General features: G+C 35.0%; 1 protein-coding gene across 1 annotated transcript in view; it reads left to right on the top strand.

Annotated features, from left to right (window-relative positions):
- LOC119772046 (breakpoint cluster region protein-like) overlaps window positions 1-14,672 on the top strand; it is a 43,632-nt gene extending 28,960 nt beyond the window's left edge. Inside the window, exons 11-22 of the mRNA XM_038268317.1 lie at window positions 384-459; window positions 682-786; window positions 997-1,071; window positions 1,239-1,336; window positions 3,545-3,676; window positions 5,391-5,450; window positions 5,639-5,748; window positions 6,889-7,028; window positions 7,290-7,424; window positions 7,539-7,644; window positions 8,827-8,989; window positions 9,829-14,672. Coding sequence (XP_038124245.1) covers window positions 384-459; window positions 682-786; window positions 997-1,071; window positions 1,239-1,336; window positions 3,545-3,676; window positions 5,391-5,450; window positions 5,639-5,748; window positions 6,889-7,028; window positions 7,290-7,424; window positions 7,539-7,644; window positions 8,827-8,989; window positions 9,829-9,918 — 1,290 coding nt within the window. The 3' untranslated portion in view covers window positions 9,919-14,672. The remainder of the gene's footprint in view (window positions 1-383; window positions 460-681; window positions 787-996; window positions 1,072-1,238; window positions 1,337-3,544; window positions 3,677-5,390; window positions 5,451-5,638; window positions 5,749-6,888; window positions 7,029-7,289; window positions 7,425-7,538; window positions 7,645-8,826; window positions 8,990-9,828) is intronic.
- The last annotated feature ends 4,584 nt before the right edge of the window (window positions 14,673-19,256 follow it).

The following is a 19,256-nucleotide window of genomic DNA, read 5'->3' as shown; positions in this document are numbered from 1 at the left end:
AGATTATTTCAATAATCGATGAATCATTACTCAGATTGTTTGAGCCCTACATGACATAATACATTTTTACATATTTTGACCTACATCCCAGGTGCTATTTCAGTGGTTTGATGTTTCTATCATTCCGGCTGTATTCAGCTGTAATTATTTTCTTTAATGAATGTAGCTGTCATTTAAAATACAAATTTTTTAAAACTAACTTCCTATTATGCTGATATTCAATTCAGTTTATTTATTTATATATAAAAATCTGTCTGATCTGAGTCATTTAAGCACATCATTTTTCCCAGTCCACTATGTTGTCTTATGCATTCGGAAACAGTGGAAAAATCTGCCATTTTTGGGCGTTCTCTTGTAAACGCTGTGTGTGTTTGTGTTCTCAGAGTTACAGCTTCCTGATTTCTTCTGACTATGAGCGTTCAGAGTGGAGGGAGATAATCAGGGAACAGCAGCAGAAATGTGAGTGCTGCAGAGATGTCCTTCCAGACATGTCTTGTCTGATCCAATTAATGGAAAACATTCCCTGCTACCAACATCAGAGTGTGCAATGATTGTTTGATTAAATGCTTCCAGTGAATATATTCTTTTTTAGCCTAATTTGTTCCCTAATTCCCATAATATATCTCTTTTTTTGTTTTTATATTCACTGGTTTTCATATAAACTTCCTCTTTGTCCTCCAGGTGTTAAAACGCCCTCTCTGACATCCATGGAGCTGCAAATGTTGACCAGCTCCTGTCTCAAACTCCAAACTGTTCACAACATTCCACTTAGTCTGAATAGAGAAGGTAGAATCTTTTTTATTGTGCATAAAAGATACATTTTCTTTTTTTTGTGCATCAAGAATGAAATGATTACAAAGGCTACATGTTCTCAATCCACTGTTGCTCTTTCTCTTCCCCTCCACCTGAATCAATTCCAGAACAAACAGTGAAGTGCATGCTTTTCTAATCTGCCCCCGCTGATGTCCTTTTCCATTCTCTCTGCTGTTTTTCCAGAGGATGACTCCTCCGGTCTCTATGGATTTCTGAATGTAATCGTCCATTCTGCCTCTGGCCTCAAACAGAGTTTAAGTGAGTCACTCAGTTTGAGATTTAGGGTATTTAAAATAATATCAGGCAACACTAATAACTAAGAAATCCCATCATTAATGTTGTGCTTCAATTAAATTAAATTAATATCATTTTATATGTAGTTTTATGTTATTGTTTTACATCTGCTATTGTCATCTCTCTGTCAGATCTCTATTGCACATTGGAGGTGGACACATTTGGCTTCTTTTTGAATAAAGCAAAGACGAGAGTCTACCGATACACCACTGAACCCAAGTGGAACGAGGTAAAAAATACAAATACAAAAGCACTTCACTTTAGCGCAAATTAAACCCATGACCACTTAATCCTTACTGGGTTCATTTTGCTATGACAGAATTTTAGGAAAAAACCTAATACTGAAAAACCATCTGTTTTTCTCTTTACAGAGCAATATCCACTTAAAACATTTTTTTCTTCCATGTGCGCTGTTTATGGCTTGTCATAAGTTTGGCATCTGCTCTTTTATTTAGTTGGCTGTCTGTTTCTGGGTAGTAAAAATATGTCCATCAAAGCCCACAGAAAGGAGCATCTTCAGGCCACAAAAACACACAGAAAACACACTAAAACATACAGTTATTAATGCTTAGGAGCTGGTGAACACAGCAACCTCTTCAGTTATTGTAACCCCTGTTAAACCGGTATAAAAGGGGTGTGCTTTGATGGTGCAATGCGGCCAAACCGGGTTTGAATCCAACCTGTGGTCCTTTGTCGCATGTCTCTCCCCCTCTCTCATTACGTTTCCTGATAGCCTACTGTTGAAAAAACAAACCATTAGTGCTGTAAAAACTCAAAAAAGAAAAAAAAGCTATATAAAAAGCCATAGAATGAATCCATCTGTTATTGTTTGAGTACATTTATTAATAAATGAAAAGACATCCCATGTAAGAAACAATTCCCTTTATCAAAATCACATACTTAACAATTCATCCTTAAATTTTTTGTTATTCATAATGTTTCCATTTTATTTGGTAATCCAAAAGTAGCATCTAATTAACTACTTTTAACATTCTTCAATGTAGAAACACAAGAGAACATGACACTCAGTCGAGGCAATAACACTCTGATCCTCATGAGTAACTTGCTTACACCTATCTACGTCTGCAGTCAGAGCACAAAGTAATAACTTGGACCGGAAACAAGCGAAAAACGACTGGACCCAAGTTTATCTTTATGCCAGGCACAGGAAAGGAAAGGAGATTAAAATATTTTAAAGTTTGAAGGTGAAGAACTGAAGCAAAGAGGGGATTCTTTCAGTTTATGGTCAGGTGTCATCAAGTCTCTGTAGCAACTAACTAAATAGCAACCTAAGAGGAATGCCTGAGAACTGCATGACAACATGATAGAGGTTTACAACAAAAAACACAATGTGTGTATCTGGTGTAAAACAAAACAGGAATATGTGGAAATGAAGAACATGCCCACTGCTAGGCAGAGTGGTGTAAATATGATGCTTTGAGCCTTTTTCTCTACCGAAAAGATTTTCCCCTAAAAGATTTAACTTGGGGATTCTTATTACATAGTAATGACACAAAATATGGATAAACCAACAAAAAAAAACATATTAGCTAAAGTTATAAAAAAAACTTTTTTTCATGACCATCTCATTCTCCAGATCAGGGGTGATAAATAAAAATCTGTAATGGTATGCAAGATCATAGAGGCCAGTGGGAGGAACTGGCACTTTCATGAAGTGGTAATTGTCCCTATTTAACCTGCCTTCATCATGGTTTCACTGAAAACAAAAAAAACAAACAAAAAAAAAATACTTTTAAATATTCCTTTTAAAACGAAAATGTATATGTCCATGTTGAGTTAAAATACACATTTGAACTAAATATTAACTTCTAAGTTTGGACATGTATGTGACACAGTTCCTTTGTTTTTCTCAAATTTTATTGTGTATGCAGGATATATAACTAGCTTCCAAATGTAATCTGACTAGCAAATCCACCAATTTGCATCATTCTGTCTTTCCTGATTTCTTTTTTTTTTCTACCAAAGTGCTTGGATTGTTTTGTATTTGTGAGGAAGATTAATCTTTACTTTTTAATGGCTGCAACTGCAGCTCATAAAATGACACCCAGGAGGGTATACAATAGAAGTAAACAATCTGAAGAGATGGAGCAAAGTCTGCATATACACCAAGAGTAGTGCACTTAGCACTCATAATACCAAACTTGGAAAGGAGAAATGTTTAAAAAAAACTGCTAGAATTCTGCTTAACAAAATGGAAATAATATGAACTAATGAGGATCTGCAGCACGCGATGACTCACATCTGTCCTAAAGCAAAATGAACTGACACTGTGTGGATCTCATAACAATGTTCAAACCGTATGTAGAGCATTGCCTTACATAATAGCAAGGAATTATGATCAGCTGGATAATCTATAATTGTCTAATTTTTTTACTCTTTCATGCAAAACAAAATAAATCTGTTCTTTTGCTTCAAGGAGTTTGAGATCGAGCTGGAGGGCTCTCAGACCCTGAGGTTGCTCTGTTACGAGAAGAGCTATAACAGGACCAAGCTGAACAAAGAAGACGGAGACAGCACAGACCGCATCATTGGGAAAGGACAGATCCTGGTATGACATGACATCACCCCCTATCCCATTGTGATCAGTAGACTCACCATGACTCAGTATCGATTTGGACTTATGTCATCTCTACAGCCGCTAAGCATGAAATGCACATTGATTTGACAGCTATGCATGATTTAGAAAGACAATTATTAGGCTGTTACGGTAATAGGTCCTCATACCTGAATGGCAAATAACAGATGTGTCTGTCAGTTAAGCTCTCGTTTACTTTGAGGGAGGGATTTTTTTGACACGCAGACAAAAAGCTGCCATTTTCTACCTCTTATCTATTGTTGCTCTGGCAGGATTAGCTGTCAGAAAACCAGACGACTGACGTTACTCTGACACTGAAGGCAGATTTAGAGTGTCAGCGATGAGGCTGCCAAGTGAGCGGCAGCCTTGAGACATCACTGCAAATTAGCTAAAAGAAAGATAAAAAAGATAAATATAATTCTTCCGGAAAATATATAAATAAATAACCAAACCCAGAGCTTGTTTTGGTTAATTAGTTAACTAGTTAATTAGTTAACAGTTCTAATCTGAGCTGTCTGGATGTTATTTGGTTTTGTCAAACTGCAGCAAAAAAGTCTGCTTCCTTGTTGTCTGACAAACCTAGACATACAGTATACTCCCTCTAGTGGTCTTGTTTGTTATTGTTATTCTGAAGCTTCAACCTCTCTTAATGGGATGATGTCATTGAAAACCAGCTGCCAGATAGATAAAAATTATATTTAACAAGATTTTCAGTAATCTCACTAAGGAGAAAAGGATTTATCTTTTAGTTGGTGGACACTGATTTAGTTTTATTTGTAATTTATTTCTTTATGTGCATCTCTCTTTGTTTGCAGCTAAGAAACCAGGGGAAAACAACAGAAAGCCTTTTATTTTGTGCAGGGTGCAGATGAAAATTTTGTCATTCATCCCTTAAATATTTATTTACTTTATATATTGTGTGTATTTTTGCAGAAAAATGTTTTTTCAGGTTATATATATAATTATTATTATTATTTTTTTTTTTAAATAATCAGTTTTGCAAATACTACATGTAAGTCTGCTAAATGCCATAGAACAAAAAGTGTCTTTTTGCTGCAGGAAATTGAAACTCAAACCATAAAACAGTTTGAAAGAAAAAGCCTCTCTCTTTTAAATGAAATGTAATTCTTCATAATTAAATTGCTCAAACAAAAGACACTCTCAGCTACACAAAATTCATTTATGTGAAACGAGATCCAACATTGCATGCAACCAGAAGGGGCTCAGGCTACATCAACATACAGTATTCGGTGTCTCTTTTCATACGCTGCATCATGTCTGTTGCAACAGTGTGTATTGTTCCAGATGGCCTCTCAGTTCTCTGTGTGTTGGGTTGTTGGTTTAGTCACTGCAAATAAATCATATTAGTTAATCTCATATCTGGAAAATGTAGTAAAAGCAGGATATCAGCATCATCCCTGAAGCTTGTCTGCTGGAGAGGATAAAGCCTTGCTGTTGATACATGATCATAGCATTATGCACTCCTCTTTTTATTTCATGTGGACAGAAGAAAAAAAGTTTAAACCTACAACATTAAGGCAGGTTTAAGCTGAATTTATATAAAAAAAGATTTAGATAGTTCTATTTTTCCAAAGCTTGAGTATTTGAGAAATTCTAATAAATATGCACATTTTACAATTCAATTATAACTTGATCTGGTATTAAAACTTTTAATTGTTCATCTCAGCTCGACCCTCAGACTCTTCAAGGCAAAGACTGGCAGAGAACAGTCATTCCCATGAATGGGGTGAGTGTATCTGGTTTTTTGCTTTCATTTAATGCATTTCCTTTAAATCTAATTATGTTTTGATTTTTTTTTTATCTTACTCTGTAAAACACTGCTATATTAGATCTGGGAAAGCTTTTATAAATGAATTTATGACCTTAATGGCTGATTCTTACTTCTAAACTTGTGTGAACTTTTTTCCATTCCAGATTGAAGTGAAACTGTCTATAAAGTTCACCAGCAGAGAGTTCAGCCTGAAGAGGATGCCCTCAGAGAAACCCTTGGGTGTGTTTGGAGTAAAAATCTCCACAGTGACCAAGTGAGTTGACATTAGAATAAAGAAAACCTTGAATAAATGCATAGAAAGCAGCCAATTGGGCTGCATGACCTCAAGCAACAGTACTATAGTTTGGTATTTGTCCTCAGAGCTCATTTTAAGACCTTTATGTTTCTGTAAATCCAGTGCTAGTTTTGTCAGTAATGGTAAAAATGGTAAATGGCCTGTACTTTTAAAGCGCTTTTTCAAGTCAGAGGACTTGACCAAAGAGCTTTACTCTACATTCAGTCATTTCCACAAACACACTAATGGTGGCAAGCTACATTGTACACTGGCATCACCGGGTCCTCTGACCACCATCAGTAAGAAATGGGGGTTAAGTGTCTTTCCCAACGGCACTGAAAGTCTGGGCTTGAACCGCCAACCCTCCGGCTGCAGGGCAAACTCCTTCAGCGTAACCACTGTAACACTTCATATTACTGTGTAACCCTACTGGGTCACTGTTACGTCTTTTATTTTACTCCACACTGATTGGTTTAGGCCAACAGCTTGATCTGGAGTGCGGCTTAATCTCAAAGTGAAGCCAGTGACTCCTTGTATAGGACAATAATATGAAAAGCAGATTAGATCTTGTAAAATTAAATAAGTATCAGTCATTTTTTCCATTTTAGGCTTATACAAAAATCCCCAAAAATTACTTTTTGTAATGTTATGCTAATTCATAGCCGTTTATTTAAATGTTAAGTCAATATTGATAGTCATTTAATTGATTGATTAAGTAGTAAAGAGATTTTTCAGTATAACAATCTGCACATAAATGAAATCTTTTTTGTTGAAGAGAAAAGCTTCTTTCCACTGTTACCCTATGATTGCTCTCTCTGATGGATTTCTTATGTTAAGAAGATTGTGTAAACAATGACTGTATATGTTAGTTTAGTTTAAAATTGGTGCAACTGGATTTTCTTACATAGAAAACTTTTCATCACCTTGAGTTATAAACTGACCTTAAAGGAAATTTTTACTGAAATCCACAATATTTCCATTTCGATCCATGCATGAGATGGGACTGAGATGTCCGATAAGTCTGCAAAAATACTTAACTTTGAAATGAAAAAAATATTGATATAAACAGATAAAATTAGTTTTTCTTCATCCTCCATGTTTGTTGTTGTGCTGTTCCAGACGGGAACGCTCCAAGGTGCCCTATATCGTCCGTCAGTGCCTAGAAGAGATAGAGAGGCGAGGCATGGAGGAGGTGGGAATATATCGTGTATCAGGAGTAGCCACTGATATTCAGGCTTTGAAAACTGCCTTTGACACAAGTAAGTCCTGTATTAATCCACATGCTGCTTAGATTGAAAATGAAATGCCATACAGCAAGGAGACATTTTATTAGTTTTCTTTAAATCTGTATTTAAAATTATGAGAGAATTATGATCAGCTAAAATATCCCTATTGCACATGCTAAATCAAATATTTTCTTTGTATTTATTTCTCACCATTTTTGTCCAGAGTTAGATATTAAGCAGGTGACTACCTTGAATTTCCTCTCACTTTTACGATTTATTATTTTTCTCTTGCAGATAATAAAGATGTGTCTGTGATGATGAGCGAGATGGACGTTAATGCCATCGCCGGGACCCTAAAGTTATATTTCAGAGAACTACCTGAGCCCCTCTTCACCGATGAGCTCTACCCTAACTTTGCAGGTGGCATCAGTAAGTTAAATAACTCTGATCGTCAAAATGAGCTGTTTGAAGAGAGTTTTCAAGTATTGTTTTTTTTTTTTAATCATGTGAGCTGTTTTATTGTCTTCCTTTGCTTCTCTGCAGCCCTCACCGATAGTGTTGCCAAAGAGAGCTGTATGCTGAATTTGCTGCTTTCACTGCCAGAACCAAACCTGGTCACATTCCTTTTCCTTCTCGATCACCTCAAGAGGTAATGATGTCGTAACTCAACACATACCAATGTTATATTTGGACACAAACTGCATGGGAAAGACAAGACACTAAATAAGCCATGTGCATTGATTTCAGATTACAGATTCCTGCTGCTATTATTTAGTTTTTTTTATTTTTGTATTTTGAATTCATGTGATGATGCTTTTTTTTTCTATGTACTCAAAAGCATTATGATTCCATGCTAAATTAGATTCCCAAAGATTTTACTGAACAAAACAGGGCCACAGCATCACAAACCCTTGCCATATTTAGCCGTGTTAATGAGGTGATTGACACGAGTCAGCCTGTGGTGTTTGTTGCTGAAAAGCCCAGCTTTAGCCTCTTCAGGTGAAAAAAACTGTTAAAATTCTAGTAGCATTTAGAAAAAGGTAAAGATTTTTATTATCATAGAACGTAAAATGAGTTCCGTGGTGAACATCTTATCTCTGTATTTTAGCACACAAATATGTAAAAGCTTATTTGCTAGCATTATATTTATTTTATTTGTAGTATTGTTTGTCAGCTCGGCTCTTGGCATATCATTTAGTGTGTTCCACCGGATTGCAACTTCTAGCTAAGACTTTAAAGTTTGGTTTGAGGTCATTACCAGCATTTAGCATTAGAAAACACTTCAAGTGGAATAATTTTAGTTTCACCTGGTTTAAATTCTAACAAAAAGGTTCTTTAGGGAACCTTTTGTTATCCTATTATTAATCCGATAATTTAAAAAATAATCAACAGATCTGTATTTTATTTTAGAATATATTTCATTTTAAGAGAAACTTAAGTTTGTGTCAATATGAAAAGATATATTTTCACATCTCCAAAGCAGTAAAAATATTTTCCGCTATTAAGACTTTCGCACGACCTCATCCAGGTTGTTAATCTAAGCCCAGTATGTATTTGAGTTTTATTCCTCTGCATTAGACCATCAGGTTTTAGGTTCACCCGTTTCTGCTTCAGTTTATAAGTTCTCAAAACTCTACTGCAGTTCTCATTTTAAATTTCTGTTTGAAGAATCTCTGTTTAAAGCATAAACCAAATACCCTAACAATTCTTCTTTTTGACTAGTGATTAGACCTTTTAAGCAGTTGGGAACAAGATTTCCCCCATAAACAACACTGTGCCACCATCTGAGATCCTTGGCACCAATAGCACTTGTTTGTTGTCCTCTTCCCAGGGTGGCAGAGAAGGAAAGTGTCAACAAGATGTCTCTGCACAATCTGGCAACCGTGTTTGGTCCCACCCTGCTCAGGCCGGCGGAGAAGGACAGCAAGATCCCCTCTAACCCCACTCAGCCCATTAGCATGGGGGACAGCTGGTCCCTGGAAGTTATGGCACAAGTGAGCTAAACCCAGCTTCACTCAGTCCTCTGTCTGCTAGTTGAACAGCTAATGTGGAGTTTAAATTAAATTGCTGTGGAAACATGTACCCCCTACAGATTCCTGCTGTTTTTAATTTTTCCTTAGGATGGGTCAAAGTTTAGTTCTTAAGCTAATTCAAAATAAGACAAAAAGAAGCTGAATAAATGGAAAGGGCAGTATTTAAATATTCATTTATTAAGAGAAAAAAAAAGGCTTTATACTGAAATTGTTCCTGTTTGACTGATAAAATTCTTGTTTTTTAAATTAAGAATTTTGTTCATTTTCATTATAGATTATTTGATCTATTTATGATCTAAATAGAACCTGCAGGACGACATGAAGTAGGCTAGAATAACTCAAAAGCAGCAAATCATGTCCTGATCTAAAGAGAGCCAGAACACAAAGGCACATTTCCCATTTTTCCCCTAAAACATTTTAGGGATCACTATTCTGTTGACTGATGTGGGTATTAACATCTATAAGAAAAAATAAATCTTTGAAGAATATCAGCTTTTAATTTCCCTTTGGAGTCAATAAGATATTTCAAATTAATTTATATTGAAACAAATTTAATCAAAGCCAGAATATTTGGATAGACTAACATTATTTCAGAAAAAATACCAATAAAGACAATAAGTCAAGGAGCATAAAAAATTCTATCATTCCCAATAAATTAAATAATACTACTTATATTTTATCTCATAAACATAATTTGATGACTTTAATCAAGGAAGTAGGCCAAATAAAAATAATCGTTCTTATTTTATTATGTCACATCCTAGTTTCTAACTTACAGCTCTTATCTGTTGTGCTTTCAGGTCCAGGTCTTGCTGTATTTCCTGCAGCTGGAAACCATTCCCACCCCAGACAGTAAACGACAAAGCATCCTCTTCTCCACTGAAGTGTAGAGTTTACTCCGACTCTGTCTGCTCTGGACTATGACCGGCAGAGGTGTGAAATGGGGATGGACACTGGCTCAAAGTGAGCCTACAGTAGTGTGTTTTTAAATTGACTTGGAAGGATTGTCTCTGCAGAACACAAGAGGGCGCCAATAATCTCTTCTCCTCAGAGGATTTGAGTTCGTGATTATACACATCATTACCCAGTAGTTAGTAAGTTTGGTAGCTGTAGTCATTCAGCAGACGATCTGCCTCTGTCACATTTTGGGTTTTTCTCGTCTCATAAATGCAGACATGTTAAAGTTCAACACATCTTTCTGGATTTCACGTACCTTTTCTTTGCAGCATTATACCTCAAGTTTTCATTTATTTTGGACAATCACAAATTGTTTTCCACGTCCAGGCTCTTACCACGTCTTATTTAAAAGTTACACATTATTTTGATATAGATGAGACATTTTTTGGCCTTTTTATCAACCTTTTTTTTGGAAGGCACAGGAAGCCAACACCTGTGATTGTGTTTACAGCGTAAACAAACCTGGCTGGAGTGGAAAGCTATGACTTGAAAATAGGTATTTAATAATAAAAGATAGTTGTAATCTAATGCTTTTTTTTTGTACTAAAAAAGCAGACTTGTTTTTCTTGTCTCGTTTTTTTTTCTTAAATTAGTCTCCAGTTTAAATGCACAGGAAGCAATATATTTCTTACGTAGGAATTGTTGAAATGTCCGTCCTGTTGTAACATAGTACATCTTGCCAAATCGGTTTTTGTTGTATTTAGCAGAGAAAATGAGGCATGTAGATGTTTGTAATCTTAAAGTTGTAATTTTGTTATAAATTCTTTACTATAATTTATTTTTGGGTTGACTGGCGGGGAAACACAGTCTTTTTCTTTATGAAAATAGTACCTTTAGCATTTACGTCAAGCCTTTCTGTAAATGAGCAAGATTTTAGCCTTGTTTCTAATAATATTCACCTGTTAATTCTCCATCAAAATATCTTTATTTTTACTATGAAGCATTACAGTCTAATCTGTTATTCCCCTGTGGAAAAAGAACAAGCAAATTTAACTGCAGGGCGTTCCTTATATTTGTCAAATCTCTAGAGACGTCTGTCCCCGCTCTAATAAGACATTGTGTCTGTTTGTACCATTTAATCTGTGGCAACAGAACAGCACTCATAAAGAGCACATCAGCTACTTTTTGCCCTTTTTATTTTCCGCCTAAATATTGTAAAATTTCCCAAAAGATGGCCTTGCTTTTAATTGCTCTGATTCTGATATAACATGCAGGCATGTTTTATAATTTCTATTATGTTTTAAATTCTTTTTTTGGGGATGACTTTGTGTTCAAACTTCATCTGAGATTTTGTCAGTTTTTTTTTTCTTTTGTTTGTTTGTTTTTAACTTAATAAAACATATATTTGTGTGGCCAGAGGAAGCACAATGTGTGATCAGGTTTCAATTTACACCAATCAGCCACAATATTGAAATCCAGAACTAATTTTTACCCTCCTTGAAGCTAATATAGGACATTGGGAAATGTTTGGTATCGGGGTTTTTTCCTTCAGCTTTGATAATCCTTGTTTTTTTGTTAAATCTTAAAAAAAAAATTATTTTTTCCTTGGAAAAAAAGCTAAAACAAATAATTCTCACACTTAATGTCTGTAACAAGTGCAAATAGCACTGAGCGCCTTTGTGTTATCGTGTCCATCCTCAGTCCCCTGGTTTCTAAAATGCTGAGAACAATGAAGTTGCTGGCTTTTCAGTGTTCAGGTTTTAAACTGACATTTCAAAACTAAAAAAACAGAAACATACCTTGTATTTTCAGTCAGAGGCAAGCAAAGGTGCTGCAAATTTGGGAGTTTACTTTAAAGCTGTAAAGCTTTTAGTATTTGAGCACTGCTCCTTTCCCACCGGTTTTATTGCTGAAAGAAGCTTACTTCACTTTTCTCCTACTCAGAATTTAAAAAAAATATCACCAGCTGGAATTATTTCCAGTTCGAACACACTCTGACAATCAGTTGCATTACTAAACACAGTGTTGTTCATCACTGATTTAATAGTAAAACTGTTTAAAAAGTACAGTTACGAAGAATATGATTCAGTAACCAGCCAACTGTAGGCTGGTTACCAGAGCAGATAGCCTGACTAACTATTCTATATTCACTTATTGTATCTGATTAATGGCTAAAAGATGTGATTGTCTGCTCAGTAATTATGCACTTCAAACATCTTATGCACTTGAAAACCTCTCCCAAGTTTAGGTGGCGTGTGTTCTACACTTTTTACTTGAAAACAGGAAATGTTTCCAAATAATAAATGTTGTAGATAACATATAAGAATTTGCAATCAATATTCTACACTATTTTAGCAGAAGCTTGCCCAGTTGTTGCCTTCTTGCTCGATATAAAAGTAATTAGATAAAGAAAAGTAATTAGATTAGGCTAGAGAATTGGGTTTTAAATGTTTGTATAAATACCGTAATGCTGTAAGATGTTATTATTATTAATCAAGGTTCTAATACTATGAGAATTTCCTATCGATCCCTGCCTGCTTAAATCACACAAAAACAGGTAGGAATACCATTTCAAAAATAGCTTGGGCAGATGTGCCTCAGATGAAAATTTTTTTGTTGTTTTTTGTATCACTCAAAGCACAAATTAACTGCAAATGCAAGAAATAGATTTATGGAAATATTTTAAAATAGAAAAGCTTTATCATCCCTGCAGTTAAACACCCAAATATGTTGTAGAGCACCAAAAAATATCTAGCACAATTTATTACTGCGAAATAAAATGGGTAGATTTAAGGTGTTGTGGTTTTTCCTGTTGTGGTTGACTGGTGTATAAGAAACTACGTTAAAAGGGAAGCAAGAACTCAGTTGATTTGAATAGTAAAATCATTTTTTTTTCTTTTATACTTGCTTCCAGCCACTATATAATTTCACTCTTTTTTCCTCTCACAGTAGCATGCCCTTTGCTCCTTTTTAAAAATGATCATTCAGTCGTGTTTCTCCATCAAACTGAGTCCCAGCTGCCTGTACTTATCCAACCTTTTTGTGCCTCAACACCTGCTTTTGTTTACCACCGAAATTTTACTTTCAATGCCAGCTTGAAATGCTGGTGGTAAAAAAAAAAAAAAAAAAAAAAAAACTTTCATCCTCCTGTTGCCTTTGCTGAGGACAGCCACACATCTTTCATCTTTTTTCTTATAGGCTAAGACAGGACCTTAAAGTACAAGCATGGTCTTAGCTCATCCTATACATGAGCATTCCTTCATCGACCTCTGATGCTGTAAGTGATTTAAACTCTCTGCTAAATTTGGTCTTCTAAGGGCCACGCAGTTTTATCTCTTGTAATGCCTTTTTATGCTAATTTATTTATGATTCCTTCTAGTTTGGTATGAGAAAGTTCTTTATCTTTTAATTTATATTAAAATGTCAAGATAATGTAAGAAACATGTCTTAATATAATGTGTTTTTTTTCTAATTACCTGCCTCTTCTGCTGTGTTTAAAGCATTTTGTTGCCAGTTTGTCTCACTCTAAGAACCACTAAGTAGCTCTGTATACAGTGTCTCGCAAAAATATTTGCATCCTTTGAATGCAGTCCAAACATTTTATGATGTATGAACTGCAAAATGAATTCATTTTATTGGAGTTATATGTGAAACACCAACACAAAGTTGTGCATATTTATAAAGGGAAAGAATGAAGATTAATGGTTTTCAAAAAAAGGTTAAAACAAAACTCTGATAAAAAAAAATGTTATATGCATATTTGTATTTGAAAGACATCATTTTAGGGCAGGTACAGCTTCAAGCTTTTTGGAGTATGAAAACCAGCTTTGTATGTCAGGTGACTGAAGTTACTGCCCGAAGAAAAAAACATAATTTTCCCTTCCTTTTGATAGGTGAGCTCTTCTTTTTGTTGGTGTATCACATACAACACGATTTGAGGTTTTAATGTGAAAAAAATGTAAAGAAAAAGGTACAAATATTTTTCCAAGGTATCTTTCAACTGAGTTTCTGCACTGTCAGCCCGGCGTATCAATATTTTTCGAGCAGCAGACTGGCCACTGTGATTGTTTTGCTCTCTGACGTGTACAACCGAATAGATGATGCAGGTTCAGGTAACTCAGATTTTCCATGGACTGTAAAATATGTATTATACTAGAAAATACATACCTTGGTTTCCCTTTTATTTATTGTGCAATTCACTGGATCATTAAGCAGCAAACTGGTACACTTTTAACCTTTTTGCAAATCCAACCTGTCAGTTTTGCGGTAGAGGAGAGTCTAATAAAACTCTAAATCTGTATTGTTTTGCTCCGTTTGTTGCTGTAACTGCATGTTCTCGCCACAAATTCAGCCCCAGCCAAAAAAAAAAAAAATATTATTTTTTTTGTGGGCTTTCCTGAAGGTATGGTGCATATTGCTTTAAATGTGCATTTATTGTACAGGAACCCTGTTGTGTATTGCCATATTATAGGTAATATAACAAACCTTCTGCTGCCACTTCTCTGAAGTCATGCCACCAATAAATCTGCCTACTTTTTTTATGTTGAGAACATAAAGTTACTCTCAAGGATGAGAATTGTCGACCAACTATGTCACTTTCTTTTTCTTCCTGTTAACTATTCAATGTTCTGCTTGTAGAACTGTAAAAAGGATTACTGTATTCTGAGGGTAAAACATGTTTGAGAGGCATTTGCAGCCTATGTTTGTACACAAAAATAGTAAATAAAATCTCCTGTATCTACATAGAGCATTGTGCATTCCTCTTATGAGTCTTACTAAAGTAAAATTAAGAGACTGAAACTGCTAAATGTATCTGCCTTTGGTTGTAAAACTGTATGCTATACTTCTAGCTAAAGCTTAAACCGAATGTATGATTAGATACATCTTAATATATAAATTGTAAGGAAAAATAACATTTGCTTATGTAAATACAGTCCTTAACAATTCTTAACTTCTGACTCACTGCCTGCTCTGAAGCTTTCCTCCCATCCTACCTGCAGACCTTCACTCTTAACTTTTAATCTCTAGGCAAAATACAGAAAGTTATACTAAACCCACTTTGTACCATTGACTCTCAATGACTTCAATTATTTGTATTTTTTTCCAAGGGATTTTTTTTTTACTTAAACTTGAAAGAAGAAAGAGTCCAGTCCAGCCAATCAGTACAAGAGGCGTCTCTTCACCAAAGAGGACTTTGACAAACTTTTACAGATATTGATAAAAGAAACACTCTGACTAGAATTAAATGTATAGGCTAATGTGGGGTACAGTGATAATTTAGCTCTGCCAGTGATCCCCAAACAGCCACAGCCAGCTCAACAACTCATTTAGCAAACAGATCGCTGAGAATAAGTCCATGTGGAGGACCGTTGAAATATAGGACTAGTATATGCTGCAGACAGAAGCTAGGCAGGACAGGGCTGCATAAAAGCAAAGTAAATGACCATTTAGAGCAGTGATTCCCAACAGGGGGTACTTGTACCCCTAGTGGACCGTGAGTGTGTTACAAGGGGTACATGAAAATATTTCATTTCTCATGTAATACAATAAAATAGGGCTGATTTGTGAGGACCCAACTAGAAAATAAAACAAGCTTTTTTTTCAACCAAAAAGTAAGTCATATGTTTGAGTTCACCTTCAGCTGTGACACACTTCTAAACCAGGCAGAGGAACAGACTGGAGTAGAGAAGAGGCTGGGATTAGCTGTTTTCCCTCACCTGATCAAAGCAAGATTAGGTGTAATAAAAGATGAAAACAAAGTACAACAAATGCAGTCAGTCTAACTATAATTTTTGTTCGGTATTGTGTTCCCAATTCCTCAAGTTTAAACGTGATTACAGGGGAGTTACTCAGAAGATCTACAGTTTTATAAATGCAGATTTTTAGTATAATTTTGACTCCTTACTAACTTCCAGGAAAGATATTTATGGTATTTTTTTGTTGTTTTTTTTTCAGTTGGAAAGAATGACATGCCAAAGAATTAAACTCTCCAGTTAAAAAGATTAAATAAAATACTTTTTTTATTTTTATTTTACAATTAGTTATTGTATGGTCCACTTTTGGACAGTAAGACAAAATGCACAAAGGGGTAAACAAGTCAAAAAAGGTTGGGAAACACTGATTTAGAGGATATACTGATATCACCAGCAAATACTTCACCTCATTCACATTTTGTTCATTGTGTGTAGTTTTTATATTTTTATACGATGTCTTGTCTAAATTGTGTATTTATATTTCTACTTATTTTAACTTTCTAAGAACATCTTAGTTTTTTTTTCAAATAATTTCAGCATGTAGATAATATTCCAATTCTTCTGTAGTATACTTTTAAATTTCCTCCTATTAGGATGATAAATCTCTCTTTCTGTAGATTATGTGCTTTTTTTTTTTACTTCCACTACATCAGGTAAGAGTAGGCTCATTTAAGATCAAACATGATCTTTGCAGCCTAAGCGGATAAAAGTTTGCTGATTCCCAGTTTTTATTGTATAGAGAATGTCTCTCCTTTCTTGCTCATCTCTCCATCTTTTCTGCTTAAGACACTGTTAGGCTCATCAAAAGTTTTCCTCCCTATTCTTAACAGTTTTTCACTTTAGGAACTCTATAGGCCTGAGGTGCTTCTTGAATAACTTTTATCTAATTCCAAGAAATATCTTAATGTCAACAGGAATAACTTCTGGTCATAGGATTCTTTTATGAATACAGGCCCCTTTGTTTTCTTCTTATGCATCAACAAAAATCCTCAACATTTTATCTGTACAGATATGTGCATCATGTTTTTTAGTTTTACTCTCAATTTTTGTTTAAAAGGACAGTGCTTGAGTTGAGTAGCTCATTACTGTTTTACATTGAATTACAAACAATAAATAGACTTAATAGTGGCTGACCAGACTGGATTTTTGCAGATTTGCAAACAAACTTCTGTGTTTTCTTAGAGAAAATAAAGATGTTTCTGGGTGGATGTGCTCAAGATTGTATGGTTGCCTGAGACAAAGCCTGATTTGTGACATGTGTTCTTGTAGCGACAATGTGTGAAGTGTGTCAGTCGCTTTATGTTGGTAATCGTTGTGAAACTCCCTGGGATGCACGGGGCAGTCAATGTTAGACTGTAAGCAAAACCTAAGGCCACCTTCTTTCTTTAATATTAGTATCTTCCTCAGTACTCCTTAAAATGATTTGAGGAAACAAGATTAGGATATAATATATGTTTATGATGTAAACAAAGCATGTGACTCATTCATGGTAATACTGTAAAGTCTATGACAAAATCCCAACATGTTTTTTGCCAAAACACATTTTTTAACCATGGATGACAACAGGATTAAAACAAGCCTGCAATAAAAAAAAAATACAAAATAAAAAAAACCCTAAAGAAAATTAATAACCAAAGAAGCCAAAGAGAAATACAAGAAATGAATTAATAGGTTAGTTTTGATTTTAAGAATAAGTAAAACATCATAACAGGTGAGAGACACTAATAGGTAGAAAGATTAATCATTTCCAGGCTCAATTAGAAATTATAAGCAATGAGATGAAAATGCGATGAGGTTTCCATATTAATATTTTGTTAGTAATAATTCTTAAAAAACAAAATAAAAATTCCATGTTTTGATAAATGTAAGCTAAAACATTGAAGCAAATATCCACAAAGCAAAGGCTGATTGTAACAACACTATTAAGAAGCATATCAACAGCATAGATGTGGCCGAAAAATAAATATCTATTGTCAAAGGCTATACAAGGGATTATCTGGCTATTTAGAAGGAAATATAATATTATTTAAATAAAATATTCAGGTTATAAATTAGCCATTTAAATAATTTTTTAAATCTAAAGTTATTATAGTTTATAAATATAGTAACAAAACATTATTTCGCCAAATAATTAACATGTATTTTTACTCTCTCAAATTTCTAAAATGTTTAAGAAATTACTTGTTGCCTAACTAGATTGCCTAACTAATTGGTTGGTAATAATAAAAATGCTTTGCACAAGTAACCCGGGGTGGTTGGCATTACATTGCTTGATGCTCTTCACAGCCGGAACTCCTGCCTTTCATTGAAAGGATTAACAATGGTTGAAGGGGTGTAAATAAGAAGCTTTGGTTATTTTGAGACTTTTTGAGTTATTTTGAGATTCCTTTTCGTTATCATTTCAACCCCCCAACCCCATGCAGGGGACAAAACATTTTGCCTGGGCAGCCATTACCCCTAATGACCTCCTTTCAGATGCATAGACCAGTATCGCGATTGCAGGCTAACAAATAAATCAAAACGACCCCCCCCCCCCCCATGCCTAAGGGGTGAACCTGTCCTTCTGGTTCAATTTGCATGTTTTCTAAGGCAAATTAAGTTTTTGGGCTGTTATACAAAAGCTTCAAACTTAACGCTAATTCTGACATTTCAAATTGAAAAAGTTTCCTGTATGGGAAGCGAAACGTCTTCAAATGTGGATTGTGTTTTAACTTTTTTTGGAATGACTATGACCTGGATGAGTGAGAATCTTCACCAGCATATTATTTTGAGACAGCACATGTTTAACCCTCCTCTACTTTAATGCAACGTATCTAACCCATTCCTTTGGGCCACACTGAAGGACCCCCTGCTACACTGATCCTTAGGGAGCCACAAACTTCTAATTTGCATAGTTTGTGGTGAAAAAATTACTAACTGACAAAAATCCCTGGGATTTTGAAGTCTCAAGTTCTGTTCACATTTGCTACCACTTGATGTTTTAAATGCCAAACTTAGTCATTGCAGGGGATTAGAAAATCCCTGGAGCTCAATCTCTGCTTGTTGTTTAAGCTCCAGGTTTTAGCAACTGAACATGAGGAGTACAGAACACTGGAAATCATATCAAGAAAGCAAAGATAAAACATGATCTATTTATTTACAAAGGTTATCTAAGATACAAGCCAAGACAAAGCACTGTATCTGATTTGATGGATTTTACAATAAATATAAGAGTATTGCATGCTACTGCTGTTTCTGCAAGGAGGAAACCTTTGCTCTCTTAGATAAACACACAGTAAAGCAAAGGGAATGTGGGCACTGACCAAGTTTGCTCCAGTGATGTTTTTTGGAGAGACTAGTCGAAAACTGAACTATTCCGATAAACAGATAAACAGGTGTCATGGTTTGCAGATAGTTTGCTAAAACAGGACTCGCTACCTCAAAGTTGTAGATCGGGCTTGGTGTAATGGCAAGAGGGCATGGTGGAAATAAACTGAAAAATTAGCAATTTAGAGAGATTTTTAAAAAGAGAATAACTGATTCTATTTTGAAGTCTGTTGCATACAGTTGAACTTAAGTGATTAAACCAAACAACCTAA

This window comes from Cyprinodon tularosa, unplaced genomic scaffold (genome assembly GCF_016077235.1).
Source record: "Cyprinodon tularosa strain WSP-4 unplaced genomic scaffold, ASM1607723v1 ctg7, whole genome shotgun sequence".
NCBI lineage: Eukaryota > Metazoa > Chordata > Actinopteri > Cyprinodontiformes > Cyprinodontidae > Cyprinodon > Cyprinodon tularosa.
Note: the sequence above shows the minus strand (reverse complement) of the source record. Positions and strands in the feature narration are given on the sequence as shown.